Raw genomic sequence first — 25,091 nt, forward strand, 5'->3', positions numbered from 1 at the left:
CTGTCGTGGGTGTGTCTGTCGTGGGTGTGTCGTGGGTGAGTCGTGGGTGGGGATTGGTTGCGGTGGAGCTGCTCTGGGTGGCGGGAGGCGATTGCGCGGCCCGTGAGCACGGGCGGGAAGGAGAACAGGAGGCTCTCCTGGCCCTAGGCCGTAAAGGGGTCGCGCAGGTACCTGCCTGTAAGTACTAGTACTAGTAGGTTTGTAGGTTAATTGCTACAAGGTTAGCACGATGCACCTGTAGGTGAGTGTGCTTGGCGGGCAATTTACAGTGCACCTACTCCGTACTCCGTACGTACAGTATTACTCCATGCAGTGCCTTTGCTCACGCTCATACATGTACTGTACCTCAGCACTGCATGTACTGTACTTGCATGTATCTGTACAACACGTACAACATGTACAACTACAAGTACTGTATGGACTCCGTAGTTCAAGTACTTACTTGTACATACCTCAAGACCACAAGGAGCATCTTGGCTTGCTAGCCACATGGGCGCGTCCGCCGTCATGATTCGCCCCCCCTCCGACCATGCACGCTGCTCATTGTCATCAACGCCAACGGCGAGCACGCGACCATTTTCTCGATGGTGCTTGGTCAATTGCCAAAGCCAAGTCTTCGGTCCTCTGTTGGGGCTGTAGACGGAGCAGCATCTGTGCCTCTCCTGTTGGTCGCCTGTACTTGCTTTGGTGTACATGCAGGTCTGCACTTGCACTGTTTGTCGCGGTACCTGCCTTGCCAAGTAGCTTGAGGTATGCAGGTAAAATGCAAGTACTTGTACATGCGCACCTACTTGTACAACTACAAGCACGGCAAGTACATGCGAATACACGACGCAACGTGCGAGCACTGTAGTGCGGTGCATGCAAGTACACGCCTGCTTGTACCTGTACTCCCCTGGCACACGTCGATTTCTGTCTCGCTCTCGAGGCGAGCCCGCCAAGGAGGGAACAACGGGGAGATTCGCGACTGCCTGCTGCCGTACGAGTTGAGCGAGCGGCGGCGCAGCGAGCTCGACCTGCTCCGTCGGGAGGTACGACTCCAAGAGTACCGGCCCAAGCAGGTGTTATGTAGCAGCTCCCGCCCCGTTGACCTTGCCCGCTCTCCTCTCCTCTCATCTCCTTTCTCCATCAACCATGTTGCTTCCTCTGCCAAATATCGTACCGGATCACGACCTTGCCCCCCCCCCTCGTTCATCCTCCGAAACCCTCCCCTGTGAGCTTCGCTCTCGCTCGACCGGCTCGTCGTCCGTCCCCTGCCCTTTGTGCTCTCACGCATGAGCAGGGCGGAAGCTGTCGACGCCGATGACAACAACGGCCTCGCAAGCACGTACGTACCGTATCGTGCCATAACGTACCCACGCCGGCGCTGTGCTGTGACGTCTCGTTGGCTTCTGCACGTATCATTCGTTGCCGAGGAGTGCCTCGACCCGAGACTAGGCCTGCCTGGCGCCCCTTTGACGGTTCAGACGGCCGTTAGGGACCGCCGAGAGGAATTCGCTTGGCTTCAAATTCCAGCCACGGGCAAAGGGGATTGATTGATAGGCTTTCGCTTCATACGAAGAAGCAACCGACGAGCGGCCAGGAGGAGGGAGCCTCTCGTCGCATCCTTCGCCAGCAGTCGTTGTCGACCCACTTCGGATGGTGTATAACCCTCGGAGGCACGAGCTGTGACGGCACGAGCACGACCGTCATTCTTTCTTCTTCGTTTCCCTTCGGACGGGCACCGCACGGCCGCCGCTCAAGCTTCAGTGTCCGGCCAGCATCGGAGACATTCACCCCCCCCGGCCAGTCCCAGTCCCCGTCCCCATCCACTCCGGTCCACTCGAGCGATACCCATACCGACGACGCACGTTGCTCCTTGAGGCTAGTCGCCGAAGCGGCCGCAACTGCATCTGGCACTTACACGCGTACGAGCCAAACGCACGCGAGACGACCGACTCGGTAGTGATCCGGCGCCTTGGCCTCAGCTCCATCCGTCGCCACCTGGCCGCGAGTGGCTTTGGTTGCTTGCACGTGTACGAGCGCGGGCACGAGCACGAGCACTCGGTGTTGATCCCATCACGCAGTGCAGCATCATTCACCGACACCGTCATGCCTCGGCCGGCCTTGCCACCCACCCCTGGATCGTCTGCCGATATCAAGGCTCAGGACGGGTCGCAGCAACGCCGGTCAACGCCCCCCCTCTCCTTCGAGCTCCCACCGCCCGCCATCCACGATGGTTCGCGAACATCTCCTGCCGATTCCCATCCTCATTTCCTCACGCCATCTCACCACCGCCCGCCGCCACGGACGACCTCATCGAGGAACCCGTGCCACGTGCAGCCGGCCGAAGCCGTCAAGGCTCAGCGGCGCTCCTCCGCCGCGAGGGAATCGAAAGGCTCCGTTCCCTTCACGCTTCCTCCGCCGCCCACGAGAGCAAGGAAGATTATTCAAATGAAACCCCGGGTGCCTGCCGAGGCGGCCGAAGGCTTCGCGGCAAAGGACGTCACGACCGACATGGACGCCGGCACGCGAACCGGCGAGGAAGTCGCCAAGCTTGGCAAGGGACCCAGCCACGTCGCCGCCGGCGGCAAGGGGAAGAAGAAGACGGCGTCGGCGGTGAATGCCGCGGGGCGTAAGATTGCCAGGAAGACGGCGCACAGCCTCATCGAGAGGAGGAGGCGGAGCAAGATGAACGACGAGTTTGCCCTCCTCAAGAGCATGATCCCCGCTTGCACGGGGGAAATGCACAAGCTGGCGATATTGCAGGTTCGTTTCCCCCCCGCGCGCGCCGCGGCGGCCGTCGACTGACGATGGAACGGCAGGCCTCGATCGACTACGTTCGATATCTCGAGGATTGCGTGGCCAAGCTGAAGGCGCAACACGCCGAGACCCGGGCCGGTGCCGGTTGCGTCGATGGTGCCGAGGCGGCGCACAGCCCGCTCCTGACCATGTGCGAATTCAAACCGATGCCGCACGATGACTCTACCGGCCATGCCGAGTCGAGGATGGAGGCGGAAGCGGCATCGGCCGTCGTCGGCCATCACGCCGACCTCTTTTGCCCTCTGCCGAATGCACCCCTCGAGCGGTCCCACGGCTTTCACCGGCGCCAGCACTCGTGTTCGTCCGGCTCGACGGACCGCAGGCACTACAGCCACAGCGTCGAGGCCGCCACCTCGCCCCCTTGCGGGCCCCAAGACGGGACGCGTGCCCCGAGCAGCGTCTCGGCCGGCTCGACGCGGACCAGCCCGGCGCTCGTGCCTCTGCCCGACCTCGCCCAGGACGCAACGGCGGCGCTGATGCTGCTCAACGACGGGAGGAGAAGCGCAAGCACAAGCACCCGCGGCTTGTCCGTCCAAGACCTGCTCAGCTCATGAATCCTCGCAGGCACATTGCGGAACGTCGATGCCGCGGACGGTTCGATTTGGAACGCACACCGGCCGGCCGATGCATCCCTTCGCTCCCACAAAACGCAAATCGATGTCGTGAGACAGGGTGTTGGGCTAGGATGGAATGACGCGAAAGCTGGCCGCATAATGCTGGTGCCGACGCTGGCTCGCCCGTGGTCGCGCGGCAGAGGAAATGCTGTTGATGGAGGGCATGGACCTTGACACGGTCGCGTGCTTTGACCAACCTGGGCGAAGAGGACGGATCACACACCCGAGTCCGTCGAGCGACGGGCCATGTTGAAGATGGCGCACGCCGTTCAAAGGCCGAGCTGGGATACGGCCTTGGCCCGTTGGGCGCACGACGATTCTTGGGTTATGGATGGATGACGAGAAGCAGAATGAGAGCAACATGAATGCATTGACGGTCGTGGCTATAGATGGAATGGGCAGAGCGACTACTTTTTGATTCGTGCTTAGGTGACATGACGCACGAGCAGAGCCGATAAAGAGAAGATGACGGCCGTCCAACTCGGGCCAGCTTCAGGCCTTCAATCGGTCCTCCGCCATGTCGACGGCGGCATCCTTGACGAGGAAGCTGCAGCGTGTGTGTTAGCGGGCACGGATGGAAGAGGGGACGACGGCGCGGCGGCGCGACGGTTCGGCTTACTTGTACCACAGGACGGTGGGGGCAATGGTCATGAGATGCCACAGGCTGTGGGCGTCGATGCTTCCGAGCCAGGGGGGAAAGTCGAAGAGCTCCATGCCCATGGCGAACATGACCCAGGCGACGGCGAGACCGGGCCAGACGACCCACAGCTGCTTGGACTTGGAGCGGCGGTAGCGGTTGAAGCTGAAGCCGCTCCAGAGGATGTTCTGGACCATGCCGGCGGCGATGTTGGCCGCCATGTTGTAGGAGTAGTCCCATCGGACGAACTTGAGGTAGGCGACGTGGGCGACGTAGAGGCAGAGGCAGAGGAGAGACCAGGCGCGGAGGACGGAGCGGTGGCGCGGGGTGGGCTTGTGGAGGCGGAAGACGCGGATCGGGGTGTAGTACATGCCGTAGAAGACGGTGGCGCCGGCGGCGAAGTAGTCGAGCTCCTCGGTGATGGCAAAGTCTCGGGTGTGGAAGATGGCGCTGAAGGTCCAGGCGGCGATGGAGATGCGGGCGAGCCACTCGTACCACGGACGGAGGGCGTAGCGGGAGGGGATGGCTTCGCGGATCTTGCCGAGGCCGTCGAGGTGGGCGTAGAGGTTGCCGAGGGAGAAGAGGACGGAGAAGGGCTCCTGCATGCCGAGGAAGCGGTAGAAGGGCCACTTGCCGTGGAACTGCACGATCGGGAGGTCGGACTCGACGCGGGACTCGGTGATGATGTGCTGGCACGCGTAATCGCACTCGGAGGAGCAGGTCCAGGCGAGGAGCCGGCGGAGGAGAGCTGCGGGAGGGGGAGAGGCCGTCGCGTCAGCCCATGCATCCCGTCACCACGAAGAGGGCCATCGGCGGCAAGGGAAGAGGGGGGAGGGGAGACCGAGGGGACGCGTACGAATGGCCGTGTGCGGCTTCTCCGAGCCGCAGTTTTCGCTTTTGCAGACCTGGGCGGAGCTCGGTCAGCCAGCCGGCGGGCGAGGAACCACCCGGACGAGGGGCGTCGGGGTCAGCGTCGGGATCGCACCTCGAGACAGTGGCGGAATTCGGGCAGGCGGTCACCGATGGAGGCGTTGGCGACGCCGCAGAAGAGTGCGAGGACGAGGGCGAGGACGAGGGGACGGGTCCAAGGAGAGGCGACGAAGGCTCGGCCCTGGCGCCGGCCCTGGCGCCAGCTCTCGGCGGACGAGGACGCGGCGCGGGCCATTTCGGAGGGAAGCAGAAGCGATGCTCGTCCGACCGTTTGGGGAGGAGGTGGGCGGAGGGGCGAAGGAAGGTGAGGGCCGGGGGAGACGACTGTCGACGGTCGTGTGGGTGCACAAGGGCGGTCGGTGGAGGGAGGTGCCAAAGGGCGTCGTCGGTGTCCATTGAGTCGGCGGCGCGGCACGGCGCGGCAAGGTCGACAGGGGAGTCTGGGGCGCCTAGGATCTGCGTCTGCGGTGCTGCATGTGGAGCAGGGGGGCCAGCGAGCGGCGTCGACGGGGGTCCAACGGTATTAGCTGCGATTGACTTTTGGGAATCCAGACACGAAGAATATTTGGAGGGCGATGAGTTCTGTCGTCCATGGATGGATGGATGAAGTTTATCTGATTCCTCTCTTTTGATCATTTATATGTGCTGCAGGTATCTGTACTGTACAGTACATACTTAGTTAGGTAGCCTTGTACACATACTTCTTTTCCTGGAAGGTACTTGGCCGTGCCATTGAATTGATGATGGCATCACGCATGGTATGACGCGTGTGCCCTTTGGTGCAAGCACACATACAGGCACTACTGTTATTTAAACAATATCCATGCAAATGATGACCGCCATTGCACAAGATATGCACCGATTGATACGATACCCACCCACGCTGCTTTGGAGAGGAACTGGTTTTGCTGGTACCATGACGCTCTCACCGATCGACGTACTGTACTGTACTGCTGTGTGCTGCATGTAGGTACCGACCTCCTCCAAGTACGGAGTACCTAGTGCTGTAAATGCTGTATTACTGTAGGTGTACGGTGTAGTTGTACTCCGTACTGTATACCTACGTGTAAGTACTTACATGTGTTCTACGGCCGGGTCCACATCCGAGTATTCCGTTCTCTACAGTACTCCGTACTTACATGCACAACTAGTATACGGAGTACTCCGTGCATGCATGAGCTGTATTTCCGTAATAGCGTACGGAGTACTTGGCAGCGACAATTGCTGTTGAATTGTGAGCCACCTGCGAAGCTTCTGGCCGTGAGCAAGGAAAAGCTTACTGAGCGGAGAGCGAACGCCTTTGGTACCTACTCCGCACAGTACTCCGTATGCGCTGGCACCTGATAAGAGATACCAATTCTGCAATTAGTGTGAATGGAGGTGGGTATTCGAAGGTATCATGTGAGTACGAAGCACTGTGCACTCTGTATTGACATATATGTACCTGTAGCTTACGGAGTCCAGGACTACAAGTTAATTAGTACCTTAGGTAGCGCATTGACGTACAGTAAGTACAGTATTTGTAGTGTGCGTACAGTGGTTTGGTGAGGCCACAAGGTAGTTGGTTGTACATGTGCATGCCACGATCTGCGGAGTACTTACTTACATGCAAGTACAGCTACGGAGTACAGCTATTGAAGTTCACCTTGAATCACTTCTCCAAGTACAGTACTGTGCAAGTACCGCATTAACTGAATACATAAGTACTTACTGTAGGCATGGAAGTAAGTATTGCTTAATACTACGGAGGGAGTACTCCGTACAGTACCTACAGTACATGTACATACAGTAAGTACTTACTTGCACGCTTGTACGGAGTACTTTCAGGTGTGTGTACCCCACCAAAAGGCCTGTTGCCCACGGCAACCCGCGACACTCCTATTGGCCACGCATCGTCGGCACCAAAATACCCGCGCTTGAGACCCGCCCGCGGCCAATTCCTCAACGACGCCAATGGCCGAGCACCGTTCCCGACCCGTACCCGTGCGTACGCAAGTGCTGGATGGTGCACCAGCACACTCGCCGACCACGCGACTCAACAACGAATTTTTGTCAGGATATTCCACCATCGCTGCTGCTCGGACCGCAGAAGACCATGTGGCCTTGCCAGGCACCGAGCTCATCCTCCATCACCCATTGATCCGGTTTTTTCTTCCTTTTTTCCCACTCCCCCCCTCGCGGCCGGTTGCTTCGACAAACAGCGTCGAGACGAGACGAGACGCGTTTTCGGCTCCCATGGCGACCGCATCGCCGACCCCCATGGCCGCCGGCCCTGGTCCCGTTCCCGCACGGAGGACATCGCAGCGCCAGGCCCTGAGACGCCCTCCGTCGCGTCCGACCCTGGACAGGAGCGACAGCTTGTCGGCCTCGGCCGGAGGGAGCCAGTCGCGACGGCGGCAGCAGCATCGGCAGCAGCAGCAGCAACAGTACGACGACGACAGCTCCGAGGATGAGATCCCCGTGCCCATGAAGCTCAGCGCTCTCACCAAGGCCCTCCTCAACGACGGCGTGCCCGACGCCGTGGCGGGGCCGGCCTCGTCGCCGCAACCGAGACGACGGGTCAGCCCGTTGAACGCAACCTCGATCGCGAGCTCCGGCTCCGGCTCCGGCTCCGGACCGTCGGCCGTCCGTGAGCGGCGCCACCTTCGGTCGGGAAGCGTGCATGCGGCCGATGGTAGCCGGTCGTCGTCGAGGGCGCCGAGTCGAGAGTCGAGCCCCGTGAGGAAGCGGGTCGTCCGTCTCAGCAACACGCCCCAGAGCCTGAACCAGATGCAGCCTTCGCACGGGCGCTCGACCTCCACGTCCCGCGGGCCCGTCCTTCAGCGTCCGAGCATCCCGCCACGTCCGCCGAGCCGGGCGAGCATGCGCGACAGGTCCATGGTCGCGGCCGAGGAGAGGCCCGCGTCCCGCCAGGAGCAGCGATCCGACGTCAACACGCCCGCCCACGGCGAGCGCATCGTACGCATCGCCTCGGGGTCTGCCTCGGCCAACCGAAGCCGTCTCGCCTCCTCCGGCCCCTCCTCCGGACGCTCGACCTCGGCAGTCGTCGACAAGTCGTCGTTCGAGGTCGAGCACGAACCGCCCGACGGCCGTCCTCTCGGTCACGGCAGCGTCTCGCGCCAGCCCTCGACGAGGAGCCGAGCCGAGGACAATGGTCAGCTGCAGAGCTCGATGCGCGTCAAGCGCGTCGGCAAGATCCCCGGCAGCTTCCTGAGCGGCCCGGCGAGGCGTGGGAGGAGGCGGCAGAGCGAGGAGGATGTCGAGGACCTCGCCCAGGCCGATCATTTTCTCTCGAGCCAGCAGGATCCCGCCCAGGCTCCGTCGGACGAGCCTTTGTACTACGCCGATGGCATTCGCAACTTCAACTCGGGCAGTCCCGTGAGCGGAAGCGCGGCGGCGCGGGCCATCCATCGGCGATACGCCTCCAACGCCGATCTTCGGGACCATGCCGGCTCGGCGGCGCCGGCGTCCGGGCTCGACAGACCGTCGCCTCGCCCGGTCCCACCGCTGGCGAGTGGTGTCGAGGAGCCGATGCCGGTGCCCGTCGTGCCGGTTCAGGTGCGGATGCGCGTCGCCGAGATGCCGTCGGTCCATGACCAGGAGAACGCGGTGGCCGCCGAGGGCAAGCGCTCCCGGATGTCCGTCGAGCGCGTGGCCGAGTCGGTGCCGGAGAAGGCGCAGCGACCGCCGAGCGCCGTCAAGCCGACCTCGCCGGCGCGGAAGCCCCTCGCCGCCGTGACGAGCAACACGCCGCACCGGCAACCGCACCAGCCGCCGCCGCCGCACCGACCGCCGCCCAAGATGTCCGTCCTCGACGCCGCCACCTCGACGACCGGCGCCGCCGCCGGCGCCACGACGCAGCAGGCGAAGCAGCGGAGGAACGTGCTGCGGGTCAACGGCAGATGCTACACGAGGCTCGACTGTCTCGGCCGAGGCGGCAGCGCCAAGGTCTACCGAGTGACGGCCGAGAACGGGAACATGTTTGCGCTCAAGCGCGTCTCCCTCGAGAACGCCGACGAGACGACGGTCAAGGGGTACAAGGGCGAGATCGACCTGCTCGGCAAGCTGTCCGCCGTCGACCGCGTCATCAAGCTCTTCGACCACGAGATGAACGCCGAGAAGCAGGTCCTGACCCTGGTGAGTTGCCTCCCGCCGCCCGCGCTCGCTCCCTCGTTCGTCATCGTCGTGCTGACGCCGCAGCCCCGCAGCTCATGGAGATGGGGGAGCTCGACCTGAACAAGCTTCTCTCCTCGCGGCAGAACCCCGAGTCCGCGAGGTTCGACCCCGTCTTCGTCCGCTTCTACTGGAAGGAGATGCTCGAGTGCCTCCAGTCCGTTCACCAGTACGACATCGTCCACTCCGACCTGAAGCCCGCCAACTTCGTCCTCGTCCGCGGTCGGCTGAAGCTCATCGACTTTGGCATCGCCAACGCCATCCAGACGGACGAGACGGTCAACGTCCACCGGGAAACCCAGATCGGCACCCCCAACTACATGTCGCCCGAATCCCTCATGGACGCCAACAACCCGCGCGGAGGTCGACTGCCCGGCCGACCGAAGCTTATGAAGCTCGGGAAGCCGAGCGACATCTGGTCCCTCGGCTGCATCCTCTACCAGATGGTCTACGGCCTGCCGCCCTTTGGCCACATCGCGAACCAGATGGCCCGCTGCCAGGCCATCATCAACTGGGATCACCACGTCGAGTTTCCCTCTCGCGCCATGGGCGGCGTCCCCGTGCCACCGTCTCTCGTCCGCACCCTGCGACGCTGTCTGACGCGCGAGATTCACATGCGCCCGACCTGCGACGAGCTCCTCCACGAGACCGACCCGTTCCTCTACCCGGCCGAGGTCGGCGGCAGGGACTTGCCCATCGACGAGGATTCGTTTGCGAGAATCATCCACCACGTCATCGCGAGGTGCCGCGATCGCATGCCGACCGAGGCCGAGGGCAGCCTCCTGCCGCAAGCGTACTGGTCGAGCTTCAGGAAGGCCACGACCAACCGGACGGGCGGGGGCCGGTTGGAATAGGGAGCGGAGGAGACGAACCATGGGACCGAGCCTTGGCCATGGAAGCCTTGTTTCACGCAGCCTTGCTTCATCCTTCTTCGGATGCTTCATCTTCTTTGTCATCTCATCCTTCTGCGCGACCTCGTCTCTGCCGTGAGCTTGGAGCCGGAAGGGAAGGGGGACGGCGTCCATCTATTGCTTCGTGCCTTGGCGTTGCGGCGTTTGATTCTTGCCTTTCGTTTGCATATAGCAACTATACCTACATCCTTTGCAGCGCATGATATATTCTACTCGCCGTCACCGACGGCCCGCATCCGCTTGCCTTCCGCCTCCCTTTCCCCCTTCTTTCTTGCATGTATCTGCCGCCCCAACTCCCACCAGACGATGTGGATGGAATGGCTTCATGAGCTCCCCGGTTGGATTATATATTGAAAAGGGGTAATTGTACAGCCAGCTTCGCGCTGGACGATGATACACGCATGCATGGTCCGCAAGACGCTCTGTCGCTCGACGTGCTCGCACGACGTGTCGGTATACCTGCCTCTCCTCCCCACGCAGCCTTACCCAAAAGCCCACCCCCCATCCGTGGGACACCAGCTGCTTCCCTCTCAAGCATCGAGGCCGCCGTCATCCAGGTTCTTCAGGCTCAGCTCCGAGATGCGCAGTACGGTGTAGCGGTGCTTGCTCTTGGCCTGCCTCTTCCTCCGCTGCCGCCGCTTCTTCTTGATCTTGATGCGCAGAGGCTCTGACTCGGTCCCCAACACGGTGGCGCGACACTCAAAGACGCGCTCGTCGACGTGGGGGGCGCCCTTCATCGTGTAGTCGCGGCTGCCGATGACGCTGGCGCGGTTGAGGCGAAGCACGTCGCCGGGGAGGACGCCGGGCATGCGGAACGGCAACCGGATCTGGTCACCCTCCTGCACGAGGTAGGGGAAGCCGTGGATGTGGACCGTGATGTAGTGGCCCGGCTGGGCGACGAGGAAGGGGAGGAGCTGGCGGACCGAGTCGGCCACGGGCGTTGGCGGCGCCTGCGGGTGGCTCTTCTTGAAGGCCAACGGCCGCACTTGGCCATCTGTGGGGTTGGCCGCATTGTTGGCGTGCGGCGACGCCTGCTTCTCCGCCGGCTCGATGATGGGCGTCGTGTTTGCAAAGGTCCGTCTGCTGTGCAGAGCAGGCGTCGACAGTAGGGGGGCGAGGCGAAGGCACGTCGACGGCCGGAGCGCCCGCACGCATGGGAAGAGAATCCCGCTCATCGCTGGAGGAGGGGGCCGTCAATTCTCTCGACCTCGATTGGAGACGGTGTTGCCGCTTGCCACGGCCTTTGGGACGTTGGGCCAAAAGTTGAGTTGGAGGCGAGGAAGGCGATCGGCAACCATGGCGGTAGCGGGAGCTACAGCAAGTAAGTAGAGCGAGAATAGAGGGTCGATGCCGGCCGGAGAAGCGTGGTGCCGGTCGCCGAGGAAATAATTTCTCGGCCCTCCGCTGGGTGTTGGAGCGATCAGGGTGGCTGGCCAATCAACCCCACCCCTCACCTATTTCTGCCGCTCCGGCAATCAACCGGCCTTTTCGCTCGTCGTCTTACGGCGGCGAAATTTCCATCCTCATATGTCCGATGGTAATTCATCACCCGCAAATCCACCACCACCAACCACACCACCACCTGTCGACGCTCGCTCGCAGCAAGATTCCCACTGCGCTGTGCAAAGCCCGGCCCTCCCCAGCCGAGCAGCGTCCATCCTCCCCGAGGCGGACAGGCAGCATCGAGATAGCCTAAAGGCGGTGCGGAAGAAAGCCGGTCACGATGGTAGGTTTGAATGCCGGCTTGAATGCCGGCTCCTCTCTTCTCGCGGCGTGAATGCCTCGCTGACAGTCGATGCAGCCTCAGAACGAGTACATGGAGAGGTGGCGCAAGCTGCACGGCCGCCGCCTCGATCATGAAGAGCGACTGCGCAAGCGGACGGCTCGCGAGGGCCACAAGGCGTCCCAGGATGCGCAGAACCTGCGCGGCCTGCGGGCCAAGCTCTACCACAAGAAGCGACACAACGAGAAGATACAGATGAAAAAGGCCATCAAGGCGCACGAGGAGCGCAACGTCAAGACGGCCGACGAGAAGGAGCCGTCGACGCCCATGCCATCGTACCTGCTCGACCGGACGAACCCCACGACGGCCAAGGCGCTGAGCAGTGCCATCAAGAACAAGCGAGCCGAGAAGGCGGCGCGATTCAGCGTGCCGCTGCCCAAGGTCCGCGGCATCAGCGAGGAGGAGATGTTCAAGGTCGTCAAGACGGGCAAGAAGATCCAGAAGAAGGCGTGGAAGCGGATGGTGACGAAGCCGACGTTTGTCGGCCAGGACTTCACCCGCCGCAACCCCAAGTACGAGCGCTTCATCCGGCCCATGGGCCTGCGCTACAAAAAGGCCAACGTCACCCACCCGGAGCTCAACGTGACCATGACGCTGCCCATCATCGGCGTCAAGAAGAACCCGCAGAACCCCATGTACACCCAGCTCGGGGTCCTGACCAAGGGCACCATCATCGAGGTCAACGTCAGCGAGCTCGGCCTCGTGACGGCGGGTGGAAAGGTCGTCTGGGGCCGTTTTGCCCAGATCACCAACAACTGCGAGAACGACGGCTGCGTCAACAGCGTGCTGCTCGTCTGAGTCGCCGGCCTGTCGCTCGGCGGAAGTCTGCTCCGCTCTGCCAAGACGAAGATGGAGCGCCGTTTGTCACATTGCATGCAGTTGGCGTTTGGGGCGTTGGGGGTCGCATTCAAACACACATAAAGGGACGACGTCCATCGCTTGAGGACAGCCCTCGTTTCACTCCTGCACCTTCCCTGCGGAGGGGCTAGGGCATTGATGCTAGGAAGGGTTGGCAATCGTCAAAAATGGGTATCTGGATACATGCGGGTACAGGCAATTCGAATCATGTTCTCGTTGTTCGTCTCGTTCGTTGCCTTGCGTAGCCGAACCTGACGCGTTTCCCTCGAGGCTCGGTTGCTCCTCTCGAACAAGAAATGGCACAAAATGAGCCGGAGCGTCCTCGTTGGTCTTCCTATGTATCTCCGTTGCATGTATGTCGAGTTTCCTGCGTTTCATTCGACATATATCCATCCGTATGGTATCCATCCGTATGATATCCATCCGTATGGTATTCATCCGTATGGTATCCGTCCGTATGATATCCATCCGTATGCCAGTCTGCCATCCAGCAGAGCATTCCATCAGCCAGCTCGGTGCCCCTATGAGTAAGCAGACATATCCATAGTTGACGCAAACACCGGATGTCGGCGCCTCCGTGTGCATTCAAGTACATGTGCTGTAGAGTTGGGTGCGGGTTTGGATTTTTTATGCTTGCCAGTTTCATGTTCCATGGTAGTATTGTTGGTATTGTTGTAACAGTAATGCACCGTTCACTGTAGTACGGAATAAGTACTGTCGAGGTTGATCAGGGCCATGGCATAGCGCCAGGGTCGATTCGAGTTAGTGCCGCCGCCAATGCGGGCCGTGGACCCTGTTCGTCCAAGGAGTCGGGCGGTGACGGACAAATTATTTTCTGCCCGACAAAACCTGCTGAGCCATTCCCCTCGCTCTGCGTAAAGGCTGTACAACATTGACTGGCCATCACCCTTCCCCTCCCCCTCCTCCTCTCCCTCCAATATCTTTTACATCAACACCAGCACCTTTTCGAAGCCGATTTTTTTTTTTTGCATCTAGGCACCATGAGCGCCGACAAGATGGACGTCGAAATGGCGGAGCAGAGGATGAACTCGCTCGAGCACAGCGAGCAGCACTACTTCAAGAGGTAACCCCCCTCCCCTCCATCGCGTCCATGCACCCTTCTGTATGCGCGGCGAACCGAGATCTTTTGCATTCCACATGTCCGCTCAACCGATGCAACACCACCGAATACAACCGGATTCGATCCATCGATCCGTCGTCCATCCCTCCGTTCGTCGTTGTGCCAGCCTACCTGCCTGCCCACCCTCCAACGATGCTACAAGTTCGTTGCTAACAAGCCGTTGTTGACAGCTACGACCACCACGGTATGGATGATACGACGCCGGCATGATGCCCGATCTGAGCCACAGCTAACCCCGAGTCTCCCCCTCGAAAAGGCATACACGAGGAAATGCTGGTGCGGCTCCTCCCCCCCCCCCCCTCCCGTGTCCCCTACCGTCGCTTCCCCGCCGCTGTCGCGCAAAGTCCTCACGCGGATAACCCCGCTATAAATTTTGCGTTGCTGCCCACCCGGACGACGAGATGTTGCTAACGTAATTGATCTGCGCAGAAAGATGAGGTCCGCACGCGGTCGTACATGAATGCCATCGTCCAGAACAAGCACATTTTCAAGGACAAGGTCGTCCTCGACGTCGGATGCGGTACCGCCATCCTGTCCATGTACGTCTCCCCCGCCCCGATGGCACGATTCTACCGTCTGGTCCGGTCTGGACCTGGTGCAACCATCCCCGTTCCGTGAAATTCTCTAAGCCTTGTTTGCCCGCTCCAGGTTCGCCGCCAAGGCCGGCGCAAAGCACGTCATCGGCGTCGACATGTCCTCCATCATCTTCAAGGCCCGCGAGATCGTCAAGACCAACGGCCTGTCCGACAAGATCACCCTCATCCAGGGCAAGATGGAGGAGGTCAAGCTGCCCTTTCCCAAGGTCGACATCATCATCTCGGAGTGGATGGGCTATTTCCTGCTCTACGAATCCATGCTCGACACCGTCCTCTACGCCCGTGATACCTACCTCGAGAAGGACGGCTTGATCTTCCCCGACAAGGCCACCATCTTCTTTGCCGGCATCGAGGACGGCGACTACAAGGAGGAGAAGATCGGATGTAAGTCGACCCTTCGGTTCTCGAACCCCCCCTCCCCCACGGCCCCCGAGCTCACACGCTTTCCAGTCTGGGATAACGTCTACGGCTTCGACTACACCCCCCTTAAGGAGACGGCCCTCTCGGAGCCTCTCGTCGACACCGTCGACCTCAAGACCGTCGTCACCGACCCCACTCCCGTCCTCACCCTTGATCTCTACACGTGCACCGTCGCCGACCTGGCCTTCACCACCAACTTCAAGCTCTCCGTCAAGCGCGACGACTTCATCCACGCCCTCGTCTCGTGGTTCGACATTGACTTTACTGCCTGCCACAAGCCCATCCGCTTCTCCACCGGCCCCCACACCAAATACACGCACTGGAAGCAGACCGTCTTCTACTTCAAGGATGTCCTGACCGTCCAGGAGGGCGAGGAGGTCGAGTGCAAGCTCCTCGTCAAGCCCAACACCAAAAACCGCCGAGATCTCGACATCGAGGTCGAGTACGAGTTCGAGACGGGCGACGCCACCCGGACCGCTCGGGGCAAGTGTGACTACCGCATGTGCTGAGCTCCTCGTCGCTCCTCCTTGGCGGATCGAGGCCTGCATCTTTGGGTCGGGCGGGGTACGTGAACGAGCACGTACCGAGGTAGACGAGGGGGCACCACGGCGCATTTCATTTTCTCTTGTTCAGGACATCCATATCGATTGCATTGCACCTTCGATGGGGTGGCATTTGTTTTGTCAAAATGAGGAAGATTTGAGGATAATCGGCATGGACGCGGCGTGACAGATGAAAAAAGATACCTTGGATGAGGAAGGGGGGCTTGGCCAGATAATCGTCAATGGACCGGCATCTCTGCGTACCTTTCCCCTTGTGCCCAACGACCTGCCTTGTTTCACTTTTGCCCCATTCGCTCGCCCGCACCTCGCGCGGAGGAGCTAGGTCCGTCCGTCCGCCTACGGCAGCGGCATCTACCGGCGAATACGTGGTATACTCTTACATACGTATCTTGGTCGTGTCAAGAAAATGACAGTAGCCTGCGGTGCCTTCCCACGTCGAGTCGTCGAGTCGACGTCTGTTCGAAACGATTCAATGCTTTTATGATTCTCCCCGCTCACCCGTGCGTATTGAGCGTCATCGACTGATCGGCCTTCCCATCGTCCACCCACACCCCGGATCCATCGACTCCTTGTCTTGCCATTTCAAAATCATCATCCTCTGTGAATCCTGACCCTGCGTGCCAGCAACCTATCGCCAGCGCGTGTTGCTTTTGCGCCGGGGCATGGCGTGGCGGCCGCCTCGTACCGACAGCCCGTCGCCCTACGAGCCGAACTGTCTGACGATGCTGGCCACCTTGCTGGCGAGCTCGTCGGCCTCGGACCGCGTGGCCGCCTCGGCGTAGACGCGGCACGCGTTCTCGGTGCCGCTGGCGCGGGCAAAGGAGCGGCCCGACGTGTACTTCTTGACCACCTGGTCAATCTCCTCCTGGGCACCCGGCGGGTGGCTGAGGCGCCGCTCGGCGTCGGTCGCCTGGAAGAGGTCCTTGTTGCCGACCTCGACGCGGACGAGCCGGTTGGGCAGGTCGGCGTAGGTCATGGCCCAGTCCTTGAGGGTCCAAGACTTGTGGGCGAGGATGACCTCGACGAGGAGCATGTCGGTGATGGCGTCGCCGACCGTCTGGTTGATGAGGTCGCCGACGGCCGCGAGCGTGTCGAGCGCGTCCTTCTGGGCAGGCGACTGCGGTTCCTTCTCGTGGAAGATGCGCATCGCCTCCTGGGAGAAGACGACGGTGCCGTGGCCGTTGGCCTCGAAGTAGACGCCCACGTCGAACTGGCAGGCGGCGTGGTGCAGGTGCTTGACGCCGGTGGGGGTGAAGACGACGGGGAGGTGCAGGTGCTTTTCAATGTAGCTTGTGCTGGCGCCATTGGCGTACGCCGTCTGGACAACGCCGATGCGGACCTCGTCGTCGAGGCCGGCCGAGTGGATGAGGTTGCCGATGAAGGAGGCGGCGAGGGAGGAGATGCGGTCTCCGTCGAGCATGAAGAAGCCGGTGTCTGGGTCGATCCAGTAGTAGATGAGCCGGTCGGCATCGCCGTCAAAGGCGCAGCAGCGAGCGCCGGGAACAGGCTTCGGGTTCTGAGGCGCGCGCTGCTTGGTCTTTACGAAGTCGGCACCGCACTGTACCTCCCTGTTAGTGGCCGGCCGGACCATCGCTCTCGTTCGTGGGGTGGCGGTGGGGAGCTGGTTACCTCGAGGTTGAGAACCTCGGGCCGGAGGACGTCGTCGTTGACAACGTTGACGTCGAAGCCGGTCACGTCCTTGGGGATGAGCTTGAGCATCTCGGCGAACTTGGGCCCGCCGACGCCGTTGGCGCAGTCGACGGTGAGCTGGCCTTGGATCTTCCGGCCTCGCAGGGCGCGGACGAAGGCGTCGGAGAACTTCTCGTAGTAGCCGGCCTCGCTGGTGTGGCCGTACGACTTGGGCGTGCCCTCGGTGTTGACGCAACGGGTCAGGTAGTGCAGCTGGGGCGTCGTGAGAATCTTGTAGTCGGTGTGCTCGGTGCCGGTGGCGTCGAGGGCCGCGGCGAGGGCGACGACGAGGCCGTGGCCGGAGGGACGAGTGTCGCGGCCGTAGACGACGCGGCCGGGGCTCGATAGGTCAATCTTCAGCTGCTGAGCAAGTGCTTTGAAGCAGTCGAGCAGCTCTTGGTGGGTGGAGCAGTTGACGAGGCGGGTGGCGTGGGCCTCCCACTCCTGCTCCAGCATGTCGCCCATGGGATCGACAATCTTGACACCATTGTCCATGGCCGGGTTGTGGCTGGCCGTCATCATGACGCCGATGGCCTGACCGTTGAGCTTGCGGCTTCGCAGGCCGGCGAGGAGACCGACGCGGAAGGCGACGCCGGTCAAGAGGTCGGCCTTCATGCGGAAGCCAGCGGTGCCATACTTGTACGTCTGGCCTTCGACGATCGGGTACCTGGCCGAAGCGGCGAGGATCTGTTCGTCCATGGCGTCGTCGGCGGTGATGTTGGCAGAGTTGCAAGTTTGTCAACGGTGAGCAAGACGAGGTTGGGCGTTGATGTTGATGCAGTGGTGTTCGGACGAGCTGGAGGTCGCAGGCCGGCTAGAAGGACGCAAGGTGGGGATGGGTAGGTGGAGGGGGGGGGGGGGGGACGGACCGTACGTTCCCGGCGGCACTGAGCGTTGGTATGGAGCCTCGAATCGACAGGGTATGTGCAATTGCACTGTAAGCTCGACTCGGCTCAGGTCAGCTCAGCATATGTGAACGATCTGCACGACAAGTATTCGTATGGTAACGGTTTTTCGGTGGCTTTATCGTTTGATGCAGCGGGAGCACAAAAACTGGGATCAATACGAAGCTGAAGCGGAGATGGGCGAGGGGTTGGTCGGCCACTGCCATACGAACTTGTGCGTAGTAGTATTACTGCACAGTAGGTGAACGGAGTACTGTAAGTACAACTACAGTACATGTATTACTTGTACTGCATACAGGACACACGCATAGTACGGATAGGTGTGCCGACAATATCATGGCTACAGTATACCACCGCACACGTAAGTACACCTACACATGCATACTGCAGTAAAATCGGATACCTACCAGGTACTCCATGGGTGTGCCAATAATATCGCAGCTAAGTTCAGCATACTCCGTATTACTGTATATGTAATTACAGTACCTACTTAGGAGGACATGTGCCTGCAAATTCATGTTTTTGTTACGAAGTCGTCTGTACAAAGTCCCCCCCCATGTAAGAGTTGTATCGGTACATGTACTACAGTACATTCGCAAAGCACAGTGCAGTGTAGTGCAGTTTCGCACGCTTATACGGAGTACTTTGCCCTGACGTGATTTCCGTGGATACGAGCGCCAGTTGTTCCTACCTGCATGCACCTGAACATGGCCACCGCCGCCTCCGTCAGATGAATTGTGGGAAGGTGCTCTCTCCTAGGAGTACATATTATAGTAATTGCTTCATGTACTGGTACCGACGGGACGAAGGGGTTTTATCTGGCCATCCTCGTAGGAGTACCTCCTCAACCGTTCCAGCCATTAGGTAGCAGGTATCACCCGTCTCAGGCGGCAGGTCCCCACCGCCCTTTTAGCGGCTGCCCCACCTTTGCATGCATGCTGCCGTCATTCAATGGCAAGTGAACGTCCCGTGTTTTCGGCATGACCAACCAGACTTTGTCCAGTCCATGAGCAAAAGGCATCGCGGTTTGCCGTGTTGTTTACACCGTGCTGGCTTGCTCCAAGCACTAACACCACGAACATCAGCGTGGCAAAGGCCAACTCCGTGCAACCTGCTGGACTCGCTTGCTCGAATTTGGCCTCCTTTTTGAGTGATTGACTTGACTGTGACGTTCTCCTTGGAGCAATTCTTTTTTTTCCGCCTGTTCTTTTCTTCTTTAACATCACCGTTCGTCGATTCATCAGCGTGAGACGCTTCCATGAACGTCGTGCAACTGTCGTAATGGCCGACGACGACAATTGTGCAAACCGGCAATTTCTGGCCTGGGTCAAGGAATGGCTCGACGTCGCACGCCAACGCAGCTCCAAGGGCGTTACGACGTACAAGAACGCCTACGATTCTCTCAAGGCCTGCCCCCTGACCTTTCAACATCCCTCAGAGCTGCAACAGCTGAAGGGCTTTGGCCCCAAGCTCTGTGAACGACTCACGGAAAACCTCCAAAACCATTGTCAGCAGAATGGCTTGCCGATGCCGGAGCGTCCTGGGGCGAGAAAGGCGGCCGGCCGGGCTCGGCAAGGGGACGACGGCGGCGACGGCGGCGACGGTGACGACGACGGTGACGGCGGAAGTCATCCCCCAGCAAAGAGGAGGAAGCCGAGGCAGCCCAAGGCGTACGTTCCTACCTTTCGCAGCGGCGCGTACGCTCTCGTCATCGGTCTCTCCACCCTCTCGGAGGAGAGCACCTCGGGCATGACCAAGACGGAACTCATTCAAATCGCCCAGCCGCACTGCGATTCGTCCTTGACGGTACCGAGCGATGCCACGAAAACATACACCGCTTGGAGCTCGATGAAGACGTTGATCCAAAAAGAGCTCGTTTACGAGAGGGGCAGGCCGCTTCGCCGTTATGCTCTGACGGATGAAGGCTGGCATGTGGCAAGGCGCATCAAGGAGACCCGCGAGTGCCGATTGGATGGGCGGGATGACGAGCACGGCGAAACTTCCCGGCCAATGTCCGACCCCGAACCTCAAGCTGAGGCCGGACGAGTCTCTCGATTTCGGTCCCCGTCACCACGAGCCGAGATCCGCGAGGTGCAAGCATCGCCCTACGTGCATGTCGTCCCGGACGGCCCGCCCGCCTCCGGGCGCGACCATACTTTACCCGACTTTGACCCGGTTCGACTGCCCCCAGGTTCCTTTACCGTCCACCTGGTCCTGGACGTCCGCGAGGTCAGAGCCAGAACGGATCGCGATTACATCCAGGAGGAGCTGGCGAAGCAGGGCGTCAAGCCCATCATGAGGAGCCTGGAGGTCGGCGACGCCCAGTGGGTCGCCAAGCTGCACGACTCCGACCTGCTGTCTCGGCACGGCGCCGAGGGGGACGAGGTTGTTCTCGACTGGATTGTCGAGCGTAAGCGCCTCGACGACTTGGTCTCCAGCATCAAGGACGGCCGTTTCCACGAGCAAAAATTTCGACTCGGCCGCTCAGGCGTTAGGAAGGTGATTTACATCATCGAGGAGATCACCATGGACCATTCGGTGCACCAGCGATACGACGAGGCCATTGAATCCGCCATGGCGTCGATGCAGGTGGTGAATGGCTACTTTGTCAAGCGGACGGCCAAGATGGACGAGACCATCCGGTACCTGTCACGAATGACGGCCTTGTTGAAGCGAGACTACGAGGGCAAAACGCTCAACGTGATTCCGACGAGAATTCTGACGGCCCAAAACTATCTCCCCCTGCTCGGCCACCTGCGGACGAAGGATCCGTCGGTGGGATACTACATCAGCTATCCCGCCTTTGCTTCGCTCGCGTCCAAGTCCGAGTTGATGACCCTGCGCGACGTCTTCCTCAAGATGCTCATGACGACGAGGGGTATTACAGGAGAGCGAGCGCTCGCAATACAAAAGCGGTGGAAGACGCCCCACGACTTGGTCAAGGCATTCGACGCTTGCGGACCGGGCGAGCAGGGAAAGAAACGGAAGCAGGAGCTCGTCTCGAGCGAGCTCGACTATTTGGCGGGAAGAATGAAAATAAGCAAGGCCCTGAGCGGCAAGATTGCCGAAGTCTGGGGTGATGCTTGACCGATTTCACGACACGGCTTCGGCCGTCGCCTTCCATCCATGGTATTCACCAACGTGGCCGCCGAATACCAACAACGGAGCGAAGCCGAGGCAGACGGCCATGAAGAAACGACGGTGCGGTTGTGTCGATTCTACGACGTCGCACCCTGCTCCTGAGCCATGATTCGTCGGACCATCTTCTCGAGCAAGGGGATGGAGGCGGTGCCGCTTTCGGCGCCGAGCAGGCCGGCGAGCGACTTTTCGGCGTACTTGGCCATCATGTCCACCTCGACGTTGACGGTGTCGCCTTTGGTCTTTTGTGCCAGGATGACACGTTCTTGGGAGTAGGCGATGAGCATAATCTCCCACCAGCCCTCGACGTCGTCAACCTTGGTGACTGTCAGGCTCGTGCCGTCGATGGAGATGAAGCCCTTGAAGACGATGTACCGCAGCATCGCCCTGTTCCTGGGCTGGAAGCGGAACGTCAGGGCATTTCCGTCGGGCGTCACGGAGAGGATGTCGGCGACGGTGTCGACGTGGCCCTGGACGAAGTGGCCGCCCATGCGGGTATCGGCGCGGACCGCGCGCTCGAGATTGACGTGGCCGGCCTCCTTGAGGGTGCCGAGGTTGGTGATGCGCAACGTCTCGGGGGCGATGCCGACGGTGAAGCTGGTCGGGGTGAAGGAAGTGACGGTGAGACAGCAGCCGTTGATGGCGATCGAGTCTCCCTCGTGGCAGTCATTGAGGAGGGGCGAGCCTTGGGGGATGGTAAAGGTGGCCGAGGTGCCTCCGCCACCACCGTTGCTGTCGTCGACGACGAGCCGGGAGACGACTGCCGCCTTTTAGCGTGGTTTCCTTTTGCGCATGGATGGGCACTCACCTCCAATCTCCTCGACGATGCCTGTAAACATGACGTCTCTTGCACCGCTCCCGTGCGGCAAGTGTCGTACGGAGTGGAGAGGTAGAATAGGAACAGGAGAGTGGCGAGAGATGGACAAACCCCGGAATCTATAGAATCAACTGGATATCTATTTTAGGAAGCCGTCGGTCCAGATTCGGGTGCTCTTTGAAGAGGCAATCGGCACTCAGCTTCAAGGATATCGTGTGCGTGTAAAGGTCAGCTCCATGGTGTGCCATCCTTCGTCACCTCGGCGTTTGGCTACCGGCCCCACCGCTACCTCTGGTGGAGGGTGGCGTTGGTTTTGCCGACGAGACAGGCACCGAAAGGAGGGGATGGTTTTATCGATAACAGCCACTAAAATAATTTTCCCTTGGCGATGGTATCTTATCTGCACAGGACCTATAGAGAGTGTCGTCGCAGTACTCCGTGCCTACTCGCCATCATACTCGTGGACGAAAGAGAGGTCTTTCCCATTCTCAACGTCTTCTAATCTCTTCTCTACGGTCTCGCTGAGAATCCCGATAGCCAAGAATCGGGATCCACGACACTGCGGATTCGTTGGATCACCTTACTTCCCTCACATCATGGCGCCGACTCGGCCGAGCGACAAGAAGGACCCCAGCGCCAGCGCGCTCCTTGTCGACGCCGAAACCCAACTGGCGGTAGGCAACCTTGACGAGGCCATCATTCTCGCGACGAGAGCGCTGGAGACAACCGGTCCCGGTGGTGACTTCGAACTCCGATCACTCAACCTCCTCGGCATCCTGCACGTCGAGACTGGCGACGTCGATGACGCACAAGCATTCTTGGAACGCGCCGTGAAGCTCGACGAGCATGGCATCGTGGACGAAAAGGTCGGCGGCGGGCCGGAAAAGTTTCTCCTCCTCGCCCAGCTGAGTGAGGAAGGAGGACAGGACAGCGTGCGGTGGTTCGATCGCGGAGCATCGACGTTGAGGAAGCAGATCCAGGACCTGACCGACCTCGCGAGCCGGACGGCCGAGCAGCAGACAAGCTTGGAGGAGAAGCAACAGAAGCTTGGCGGCGTGCTGTGCGCCGTGGCCGAGGTCTACATGACGGATTTGTCGTGGGAGGAAGATGCCGAGAGTCGGTGCGAGGCCCTCGTCACCGAAGCCATGATGATCGCCCCGAGCTCGCCCGAGACGTGGCAGACGGTCGCCAACGTGCGAATCTCCCAGGAGCGTCTCGAGGAAGCTAAGGGAGCTCTGAAGCGGAGCCTCGAGCTGTGGCAGAGCCTCCCACCCGAGCACCCCATGATTCCCGAGTTTGCGACCAGAGTTGGTCTGGCACGCCTCCTTCTAGAAACGGGGATGGAGGACGAGGCATTGAAAGTGCTCGAGCGGCTCGTCACCGACGATGACCAGAGCGTCGAGTCCTGGTACCTCGGAGGCTGGTGCCTCTACATGGCGGGCGAGAAGCAGCGCGACGCCGGCGTGGCCGCCGAGACACAGAACGGCGAGGACTGGAAAACGACGTGGTCCACGGCGCGGAAGTGGCTGGCACAATGCCTCAAGCTATACGCCGCGCTCGATTACGAGGACGAGCCACTCGGCGAGCATGCCGTCGAGCTGTTCCAAAACATCAACAAGGCGCTCGGCGAGATGGCCGAAGGTGAAGAGGAGAACTGGGATGACAGCGGTGACGACGACGACGGCGAGGATGGCGATGAGGACGAGGAGATGCAGGACTGAATATGACGACAACATGTAGAACGGCGTTGGAACAGACAATCTATATACCCGGCAGCAACCGTCTCTTTGCGACTGTGGTGACCATCGGACGCTTTGTCACGCGCGCATTCTGTCTCGCGCAAACACACCAATACCCACCAATGCTCTCGTATGCTCCGTCCCAATGCTGGCTCAGGTTCGTTGCATAATCCATCCATCCACCCACCCACCCGCTCGCCATCCCATACATCCTCTGCGATCCCAACTCGTCGCACATCTTACGAGGCCTCGACCTGCAATTTTTCCATGCCTTCGGTCGGCATGCCCTCCTCGCCTTCTTCATCATCCACCTTGCCGATCAAGCCACGCTCCCAGAGCTGCCTGCCCGTCAGCTTGACCGGCTCCTTGACCTTGGCCCTTTTCAACTCCGCGAGCCGCTCCTCCTCTTCCCTGCGCTCCTTCTCCTCCATTTCCTGCATGAAGGAGGCGCGCCAGGTGTGAAAGGTCTCGGGCGTGACCTGCGTGCCGTGAAACTTCTTGTTCTCCTCGCGCTCGGCCGCGAGGAGGACCTCCTCACGGACCTTGGCGTCGACGTCTTTTCTATCTTGCACGAGCTGCTCGGCGGCTTCCTTGAGGGCAGAGACGAGCGTGAAGATCATGGCCATCCCGAGGTTCTCTTGTATGGTCTCGTCGAGGCCCGCGAGGAGCTGGTCGCGGTCGTCGGCAACGCTGAAGTAGGGATGGGCGGGGGGGTTCGGGAGCGCGAGGATGTCGAGGTGAGGGGCCAAGTCGGGGTAGTCTTCTGGGTAGCGGACCTGAAGGATGAACTTGGGAGCCTCATCCTGGTCTTCCTCCTCGCCGGGGAGATCGAGGGCAACGCATATCCTAAACTCGGTCTCGGATATGTCTGACCGAGTGCACGCTGCGTGTGAGCGCCCGCCAGCTAGGACGACGAAATGGAGGCGACGACGGTGCTTGCTTACCTGTGATTTCTTCGGGGAAAATGGACTCGAGGACCTCACGCTCCTCGACCTGATCTTCGCGTCCCATTTTGAGGCGAAGAAATGAGAGGCCGACGTTGAATTGTTTCACTAATGAAGGCGACGGAATCGACCAACGACGAGGGGACGGGCGGACGGGCGGCCATTGGAAGCATGAGCAGCAGCAAAGTAATACTGTGCAAGACAGTGTAAATACACACTGTACTGCACTGTACTGTGGTGGACGCAGAGGGTCGGCGGGGCCTTCGTTCGCGGGGTTCCAATGCGCCGTAAGAGGCTTAACGTGGGCCTCACCGCCCGGCAGTATATCAAAAAAATGAATGGAAAAGAACTTCCCGCCGTATTCGCATGTAATTATTGCCTGGTGGATTGTCTGTCTGTCTTGTCGCTGCGTCGCAACTGGGGACCAACAA

At 60.5% G+C, this 25,091-nt stretch overlaps 11 protein-coding genes across 11 annotated transcripts; 6 read left to right on the forward strand and 5 right to left on the reverse strand.

Moving 5' to 3' along the window:
* Positions 1 to 2,091: 2,091 nt before the first annotated feature.
* On the forward strand, positions 2,092 to 3,356 carry DCS_07452 (HLH transcription factor; the record flags this gene model as incomplete). The annotated part of the gene is made up of 2 exons (XM_040804737.1): positions 2,092 to 2,748; positions 2,805 to 3,356. The coding sequence occupies 2 exons, from the start codon at positions 2,092 to 2,094 to the stop codon at positions 3,354 to 3,356; spliced, it is 1,209 nt and encodes a 402-aa protein (XP_040654841.1).
* Positions 3,357 to 3,908: 552 nt separating this feature from the next.
* Positions 3,909 to 5,218, reverse strand: DCS_07453 (Protein PER1 like protein; the record flags this gene model as incomplete). The annotated part of the gene is made up of 4 exons (XM_040804738.1): positions 3,909 to 3,963; positions 4,036 to 4,801; positions 4,910 to 4,958; positions 5,039 to 5,218. 4 exons carry the CDS (start codon positions 5,216 to 5,218, stop codon positions 3,909 to 3,911), a joined length of 1,050 nt encoding a protein of 349 aa, XP_040654842.1.
* A 1,718-nt stretch (positions 5,219 to 6,936) lies between these two features.
* DCS_07454 (uncharacterized protein) lies at positions 6,937 to 10,010 on the forward strand (the record flags this gene model as incomplete). Its single annotated transcript, XM_040804739.1, has 2 exons — positions 6,937 to 9,120; positions 9,192 to 10,010. The coding sequence occupies 2 exons, from the start codon at positions 6,937 to 6,939 to the stop codon at positions 10,008 to 10,010; spliced, it is 3,003 nt and encodes a 1,000-aa protein (XP_040654843.1).
* Positions 10,011 to 10,597: 587 nt separating this feature from the next.
* On the reverse strand, positions 10,598 to 11,242 carry DCS_07455 (YmL49; the record flags this gene model as incomplete). Its single annotated transcript, XM_040804740.1, has 1 exon — positions 10,598 to 11,242. The coding sequence occupies one exon, from the start codon at positions 11,240 to 11,242 to the stop codon at positions 10,598 to 10,600; it is 645 nt and encodes a 214-aa protein (XP_040654844.1).
* A 548-nt stretch (positions 11,243 to 11,790) lies between these two features.
* Positions 11,791 to 12,648, forward strand: DCS_07456 (ribosome biogenesis protein NSA2; the record flags this gene model as incomplete). The annotated part of the gene is made up of 2 exons (XM_040804741.1): positions 11,791 to 11,793; positions 11,869 to 12,648. The coding sequence occupies 2 exons, from the start codon at positions 11,791 to 11,793 to the stop codon at positions 12,646 to 12,648; spliced, it is 783 nt and encodes a 260-aa protein (XP_040654845.1).
* A 1,061-nt stretch (positions 12,649 to 13,709) lies between these two features.
* On the forward strand, positions 13,710 to 15,374 carry DCS_07457 (protein arginine N-methyltransferase 1; the record flags this gene model as incomplete). Its single annotated transcript, XM_040804742.1, has 6 exons — positions 13,710 to 13,792; positions 14,020 to 14,033; positions 14,079 to 14,125; positions 14,279 to 14,388; positions 14,498 to 14,829; positions 14,896 to 15,374. The coding sequence occupies 6 exons, from the start codon at positions 13,710 to 13,712 to the stop codon at positions 15,372 to 15,374; spliced, it is 1,065 nt and encodes a 354-aa protein (XP_040654846.1).
* A 754-nt stretch (positions 15,375 to 16,128) lies between these two features.
* On the reverse strand, positions 16,129 to 17,816 carry DCS_07458 (N-acetylglucosamine-phosphate mutase; the record flags this gene model as incomplete). Its single annotated transcript, XM_040804743.1, has 2 exons — positions 16,129 to 16,986; positions 17,058 to 17,816. 2 exons carry the CDS (start codon positions 17,814 to 17,816, stop codon positions 16,129 to 16,131), a joined length of 1,617 nt encoding a protein of 538 aa, XP_040654847.1.
* Positions 17,817 to 19,303: 1,487 nt separating this feature from the next.
* Positions 19,304 to 21,109, forward strand: DCS_07459 (DNA repair nuclease, XPF-type/Helicase; the record flags this gene model as incomplete). The annotated part of the gene is made up of 1 exon (XM_040804744.1): positions 19,304 to 21,109. One exon carries the CDS (start codon positions 19,304 to 19,306, stop codon positions 21,107 to 21,109), a length of 1,806 nt encoding a protein of 601 aa, XP_040654848.1.
* Positions 21,110 to 21,240: 131 nt separating this feature from the next.
* On the reverse strand, positions 21,241 to 21,999 carry DCS_07460 (putative riboflavin synthase, alpha chain; the record flags this gene model as incomplete). The annotated part of the gene is made up of 2 exons (XM_040804745.1): positions 21,241 to 21,920; positions 21,969 to 21,999. 2 exons carry the CDS (start codon positions 21,997 to 21,999, stop codon positions 21,241 to 21,243), a joined length of 711 nt encoding a protein of 236 aa, XP_040654849.1.
* Positions 22,000 to 22,573: 574 nt separating this feature from the next.
* On the forward strand, positions 22,574 to 23,698 carry DCS_07461 (uncharacterized protein; the record flags this gene model as incomplete). The annotated part of the gene is made up of 1 exon (XM_040804746.1): positions 22,574 to 23,698. One exon carries the CDS (start codon positions 22,574 to 22,576, stop codon positions 23,696 to 23,698), a length of 1,125 nt encoding a protein of 374 aa, XP_040654850.1.
* Positions 23,699 to 23,955: 257 nt separating this feature from the next.
* DCS_07462 (Ubiquitin-conjugating enzyme/RWD-like protein) lies at positions 23,956 to 24,727 on the reverse strand (the record flags this gene model as incomplete). The annotated part of the gene is made up of 2 exons (XM_040804747.1): positions 23,956 to 24,599; positions 24,661 to 24,727. 2 exons carry the CDS (start codon positions 24,725 to 24,727, stop codon positions 23,956 to 23,958), a joined length of 711 nt encoding a protein of 236 aa, XP_040654851.1.
* Between the last annotated feature and the right edge of the window lie 364 nt (positions 24,728 to 25,091).

The sequence above is a fragment of the Drechmeria coniospora genome, chromosome 03 (genome assembly GCF_001625195.1).
Source record: "Drechmeria coniospora strain ARSEF 6962 chromosome 03, whole genome shotgun sequence".
Lineage (NCBI taxonomy): Eukaryota > Fungi > Ascomycota > Sordariomycetes > Hypocreales > Ophiocordycipitaceae > Drechmeria > Drechmeria coniospora.